The 7,015-nt window shown below is 29.4% G+C and overlaps 1 protein-coding gene across 3 annotated transcripts; it reads left to right on the plus strand.

The window, feature by feature from the left end:
- The first annotated feature begins 1,180 nt into the window (after positions 1 to 1,180).
- LOC110644741 (GDSL esterase/lipase At1g29660) lies at positions 1,181 to 3,062 on the plus strand. Of its 3 annotated transcripts, none has more exons than XM_021797664.2 (5): positions 1,181 to 1,633; positions 1,722 to 1,846; positions 1,946 to 2,195; positions 2,315 to 2,503; positions 2,593 to 3,062. In XM_021797664.2, the coding sequence occupies exons 1-5, from the start codon at positions 1,396 to 1,398 to the stop codon at positions 2,832 to 2,834; spliced, it is 1,044 nt and encodes a 347-aa protein (XP_021653356.2). In that variant the 5' UTR covers positions 1,181 to 1,395; the 3' UTR covers positions 2,835 to 3,062. The 3 variants fall into 3 exon arrangements, with proteins under 3 accessions (XP_021653356.2, XP_021653354.2, XP_021653355.2); XM_021797662.2 differs by having other exon boundaries at positions 1,946 to 2,191; positions 2,260 to 2,503; XM_021797663.2 differs by having other exon boundaries at positions 1,183 to 1,633; positions 1,946 to 2,191; positions 2,260 to 2,503; positions 2,596 to 3,062.
- Positions 3,063 to 7,015: the final 3,953 nt, after the last annotated feature.

Here is a 7,015-nt window from a genome sequence, read left to right on the forward strand (position 1 = left end):
GGGACCCACTTAAACAGGGAAATCCTGTGCTCTCCTTTTTTAACAGGTCAATCAATCCCATTTGTCATTTTCCTTTCCTAAATTTTAAGGCGTTTTGTAATGTTAAAATGAAAGCCAAGCTAGCTAACACTAAAATTTAGGAATAAAGGTAAATTTGCCCCATCTAAATTTGATAATTAAATGTAACTTTTATAAATTTTGGGGCCCAAATTATAAAATGCCAAGATGTTTATTTAGTTCTTGAATAAGGGCATGTGGCATACAGCCAAAAATTGTGTCAAATTATTGTCAATTTTATAGTCTAATTGATTCAACTTTTATATTTTTCTTCTTAATTAAACCTTATTGCCAATTTAGATGGAACTCTTAACAAACTTTAACTTTTACCTTTATGATTAATCAAGTTGGCTTGATTGGTGGAGCGTAATGAATCTAACTAATCTCTAATACAAAGTAAATTATTAGATTCATTAGTGCATTAAAAAATAATATACTCATTATTCTCAAAAAATCATTTATTTTTTAAATTTAATAATATGAGATTCATAACTTGTGAGTGGAGTGTACATGTATTGAGATTATCTAATAATTTGCTTTAACATAAATACAAAAAATGCAAATTTAGTTTTTTTGAATTATTATTAATATTAAAATTTTAACTTTTTGTTTGTCTTGGTGCACGTACATATACTGTACTGTGTGGTCCTATTATCATCCCCACCGTCTTTACGGCAACAAATGTGAATTCAACCGACCTGAATAAATTCAAATCAAAATTAATGATTTTATATATTTAAATATTAATTATAATTTAAAAATAATTATAAATAAAATTTTTAATTTGAGTTTCGTGTAGACATAATAAAAATCAAACTCAAACCATATATATATATAAATGTGAATAACTTTATTTCATATTTTATTCTTATTTATTTTTTCAATAATATATGATAACATGTATATGAAAAATATTTAATAAGAGTTGAATTATAAAAGTTTAGAAAGTATTAAAACAAGAAAAAACAACTCAAACCAAACCTAACATGATTAACGTGAAAATCGAACATATTTGATTTTATAATTTAATTTGTTTGTTTCGATTTGAATACTATCAAAATAGATTTGTTCAATTTGATTTAGCAAAATACATTAAACTGGTCCAAACCAACCCATGTAGACCCTAAAACATGCATCTTAATTTTCATGTGAGCATCCCCCACTTTGATGATTACCTATGCTCCTCAATCGCCACTTTCTCTTGCTAGTCATCAATAGTATGTACTTGCATCTACCACCACATCTGTTGATTCATCACTGAAACAACCCACCAAAACCTCTCCAGTACTCGTAAACTCATTTAGTCATCTGTTTCTTCTAGCTAGCTAGGTTTGCCCAATGGGGAAGTCATGGTGGTGGGTGATAGCTGCTTTGTTCATGGTGGCTTTGCAACAGATTGCAGAAGGTTATCAACAGTTACCTTGCTATTTCATTTTTGGAGACTCGTTGGCCGATAATGGCAATAATAATTTCCTTGATACCCTTGCTAAAGTCAATTATGCACCTTATGGGATTGATTTCCCTTTTGGCCCCACTGGAAGGTTCACCAATGGTCGGACCACCGTCGATGTAATTGGTAACTAAACTCATCCCCCTCAGGCCCTCACCATATCTTTTCCTCTCCACAAGCATAACTAATTATCCATATTTTCTTATTGGTACAGCTGAACTGTTGGGTTTCCAAAATTTTATTCCACCTTTCGCAACTGCCTCTGGCACTGACATACTCTTTGGGGTGAATTATGCGTCAGGATCCGCAGGAATTCGGAATGAAACAGGGCAGCAGTTGGTAATGAACTCTTTTTTTTCCCATTTCAGAGTTAAAACTCTTGATTTCTTGCACTGACAGGCAGGCATTGAAAATAAACTAACGATTGTATATGTGCAGGGTGAGCGTATACCCCTTGATATGCAGTTAGAACATCACCAAACCACTATCTTGGATTTGGTTGACATACTGGGAACAACGTGGGCAACTGAATGGTATCTGAGCCGGTGCTTATATTCTGTTGGAATGGGCAACAATGATTACCTTAACAACTACTTCTTGCCCGAGTATTATAATACAAGCAAAGAATATACCCTGCAACAGTTTACTCAACTTCTTATTCAACAATACAACCAGCAACTAAAGGTTGGTAAGTGATTTCGGCCTTCTTTTAATTTGTACTGTAATGGAATTTCTTTTGAATGGATTTTTAGACCCTGTACGATTATGGAGCACGAAAAATTGCCTTGTTTGGGGTGGGGCAAATAGGTTGCACACCAGGTTCAATTGAAAAATATGGCACAAATGGTTCTACTTGCGTGGAAATTATGGAGGAAGCATCCCAGCTTTTCAACAAGAAGCTGAAATCAGTTGTTGAGGAGCTGAATGCTAATCTAACAGATGCGAAATTCATATACATAAACTACTATGCAATTGGTGCAGATTCCTCTGTTCTTAGTAAGCATCACCTTCAAATTAATTAAATTTAATAAATTATAATCGCGCACATAGACAACACTCAGGCCTCTTGTCTTTCGAGTTCTTAGCAGATTTTAAGGATTCAAGTTCTGGGTGTTGCCCTGTTGCAATTGATGGTGAGTGTATTGCAAATCAAATTCCATGCAAGAACAGGACAGAGTTTGCGTTCTGGGATTCTTACCATCCAACAGAAGCTGTCAACAAATTCATCGGGGAAAGATCTTATAGTGCTTTGGAACCATCCGATGCTTACCCATTCGATATCAGCCATTTAGTTCTGCTTAATCTTCAAGATGCAGCCTACAAGTGAAGGAAATTATCATCAAGAATTGTTAGGAGTACTCAGTTTCTCTGTTGTCATCGTGGTTCCAGGTTCTCAGCTTAATCTACACAGAAACTGTTCCGTGAACATATTCTAATTACTGTAGCTTCTAAAATCTGTGCTAAAGATGCAGATGAATGGGAATTTTCACTATGTATTCAAACAGTAAAACATATAATTTATATAATAAAGATATTTAGTTAATATTGTGCTTAATCTTATATTTTCATACCTTACACGTATAAAGTTATTAAATCATTGTTCATCACACTTTTTTCTCAAAACAAAATGAGATTAATAACTCCACCATAATTTTCAATATTTTATCTTTAAAAAATTTTATTTTATTTTCATGCACTCCTTACACAGTGTAAAGATAGGAAATGAAAGCGTTTTATATAATGATGTAGTTAAACCAAAATGGGCCTTAGCCACGTTGGTGATGAGAAGCTCAATTTTAGCCAAATTCTAGAAATAGAGCCGCCGTTTGTTGATTCATAATTCTGAGCCCATAAATTTCTGAAAAAGATAGTAAAATTTATTTAATCTCATCCATTTTCATTAATAAAAAGATAATGATTTTTTTTTAGGTTGCGTATGAAGTTTGATGATTTTATTTCATCCTTCACAACTACTGCTAATGACCCTCAAGTATTGAAAGGTGTAAACTATCTATCTGTTTCAGTAATCCGAAATGAAATTGGGAAACATATACTCCACGTTTGTGGTAATTTTTATGATAGAATTTAATTTATTTCTATTAAAAGAATTTAAATTAAATGAGTTTGTGAGAAAATTTATGTGTTTGGAATACTTTTTAAAATGATAGAATTCATTTAAATTCCATTGCTTTAAATAATTTATAAATGAAATGAATGTATTTATTTATATAAAATTAAAAATAACTTAAATAGGGGTGCTAGGATATTTAATAGAAAATTTCATTAAATGGATTGACTTTTTGTAAAATCATACCACTTTTGACGTGAATTTATTTCTTTTAAATGATTTTTTTTAACTAGTATTATGTTTGAACGTTGGGCAGGTTTACATTATTAATAATTTATTTTTTATATATGAAAATTATAATATTAGGAAAGATATTTTATATTTTTTATATATTATTTTGATTATAAAATTTTGGATATTATGAAATGAGTCATAATAATAATCAAATTATGATTAAATATTAATAATTTTATTAGGTTGAACTGTAAATTATATTACATTGTTTGTATGTATAGTTAAAAATTTCACATATGATGAATTTTTTTACGTTGAATATTTTATATACCTATGTTATAAATGTATCATGAAATTTTATGTACAAATATTATTTGCCTTTATAAGGTAATATATTTATAATTAATGTTTTCAAATTCTTGAAAATAATTATTGTTCGTGAATTAAAAAAATACACATTATCATTTAACTGTCATGTTATTCACTTTATTTTTTATAATTTTCTTTTGTTTTTATTAAAAAAAAAATAAAGTGATATATTAAATATATTAAATTAATTTGATTAATTTCATATGGAAATAATTAAATACTTTGAAAATTTCAAAGGAAAAAAAATATTACAAACATTAATTTATAACTAAAATAAAGAGAATCTACCAAAAATACATTACAGTTATTATCTATATTCAATTTTATAGGAAGAAATCAGTAACTACAATAATTACACATTCAAGTAGAGTTCGTAAAATGAAAATAAAGAGATCCCATGATCTTTATTTTGTCATAAAGTAAGGAAAATAAGCAAACTTGAATAGGAGTAAGATAGAAATGGCCATTGATAGCATAGGAGAGTATACAATCTTTTAGTAAACTATCCCTTATTAGCAAAGTAGACTTTGAAACTCTGAACCAATTCTCCTTTCTAAAGATCACGAGATGCATCAAGCCTCTTTTGCACCTATTCCATTTCAAATTTCAAATATACTTTCACTTCTCAGCCAAACAAAGCAAAATGGATTATGAATACGAATATATATTAAACTATAAAATGTAAAGTATACTCACTCTCGTGCGCACAGGTAAAAGAGGGACAATGAAAGAATTACTCAAACAAGACCTTGATTTTTGAAATTGAAAATCGTGAAATGAATTTAAAATTTCAAACTCACATGGAAATAATTAGATACTTTGGGAATTTAAAGGGAAGAAAAATGGTTACAAACATTAATTATAAGCATTTTAATTGCTCTTATATAAAAATAATTAAATACCTTGAAAGTTTAAAAGGAGAAAAAAAAAGTACAAACATTAAATTATAATTATGGGATTGCAATAGAGAGATATCAAAAGCTAAAATGGAAATAGATGAATAATTTGAGGAGTTTCAAGTAATAAAAAAAGCAATTATAATTAAAATTTATTTATTTCTTGTAATTAAAAATTACAATGTTTGTATATCAAAAGGAATAAAAGAGTAATTTGATGAGTTGTTCTTATTCTTTGTTTTTTTTTATAAAAATTGAAAAATATATTTAATATTTAGAAAAATTGCCAAGTAGGAAAAAAAATTGACATTTATTCTTTGTTTTTATATATTTATATAGATTAACAAATTTGAATTCTAGTAATTTTAAATTTATTAAACATGAGAATGGATTAAAAAAATTAATTAAATTGAATTCTTTTAATTTTTGGACTTTCCAAACATGCCCATGGTATTTTTTTTTTTCAAACATTTGCATATATTTAATGAATTTAATAAAATTAAAAAAACACATTAATCCACTTGCAGGGTGAAAAGATAGACTTGAATAACCAAGTACATATTAAAAATAATCGCCGAGCTATCGTACAGTAAAATACTTGGAAAAAATGAATCAGCTGCTCTTGATGAGCAATTGAACCAATTAATCTGTATTGTTGCCACTGGCAATAATGATTACATTTGGTGCTATTTTTTTTTTTTTTTTAAATTGCAAAACCTTGCATTGCACAAGCCCTAAGGGAATCAGAATTACAAATTGAGTTGATAGAATTAAGAAACGCTACATCAGAATTACATATTGAATTGAAAGAATTAGAAAACGCTATAATCCAATTACACTGCAATTGATTCTTAAACGCTAACTTTGCAAGATGATGAGCTACTAAATTAGCTTTCCTTCTAATATGGAAAAATTCCAAACTGCTAGAAGAGGAACAAAGAACAGAAGTAGCATTAACAATAGCTTTTATATCCCACCTATTAATAATTTGTTGTGAAAATTACACCCACAGAAATCCATTAATTAATTTGATAAAAAATAAAATGATAAAAAAATAAATATAAAAGCACATAAGAATTTAATGTGATTCAGCAATAAAGCCTATATCCATAAATAAGAAAATTAGAAAAATTTTTATTAAGAAATTGGGAGATTTACAAAAATGATTGAATTTCTTTCAGTGCTATTGACCTATCTCACAAAATTAGAAAAATCTCACTCACTGTAACCCTCACAAACTCAAGTGTTTGAACGACTCACCTGTGAATTTTTCTTTTCCCACTCACGTCACTCTACTTACACTTGACCTTTGACACTCGCTCTTTTCTCCTTGCTTGCCTAGCCTCTCCCATTGGAATGGTGGCTATTTATAGCCATGAAGTGTGCTTGGAGTTTTGTCATATTTGGCCCTTCATCCTTAAAGCAAGATACATAAAATTTTAGTCAAGGATTTGGAAGATTCATTCAAGATTGAATCTTGTGGAAACTATTGTGGAAGAATCATTTTGGGCCATGGCAATATTTTGCCATTAATGTGAATCCTTCTTGCATCAATTCAAGACATGCTTTAACACAGCTAAAGGAGACACCACCTGAGATATTAGCGTTGCTGAATCTGACTCGAGAACTATGGATGAGCTTCCCATACTTTTAGCCTTTTGCAACTATTTCACGCCCATCATATTTCCAAGTCGGGCAATATTTACACTCCAGATTAGTTTGATGATCGTCTAATTAAGCTGTTTAATCAACAATTAGGGATTAGTCGAGCTAATAAGGAATATTTTTCCATTTAATGGTACTGTTGTACTTGAACTTGAGATCCATTGTCAATAAAATAGGGAAGCCAAAAATTAATTTAGTATGGGTCTCTTTATAGAGGCAGAAGTTGTTAGCTATCGTTTTCTTGTGGTCCTTTAACTTCACTTTCTATGTAGAATG

Source organism: Hevea brasiliensis, chromosome 15, assembly GCF_030052815.1.
Source record: "Hevea brasiliensis isolate MT/VB/25A 57/8 chromosome 15, ASM3005281v1, whole genome shotgun sequence".
NCBI classification, from domain to species: domain Eukaryota; kingdom Viridiplantae; phylum Streptophyta; class Magnoliopsida; order Malpighiales; family Euphorbiaceae; genus Hevea; species Hevea brasiliensis.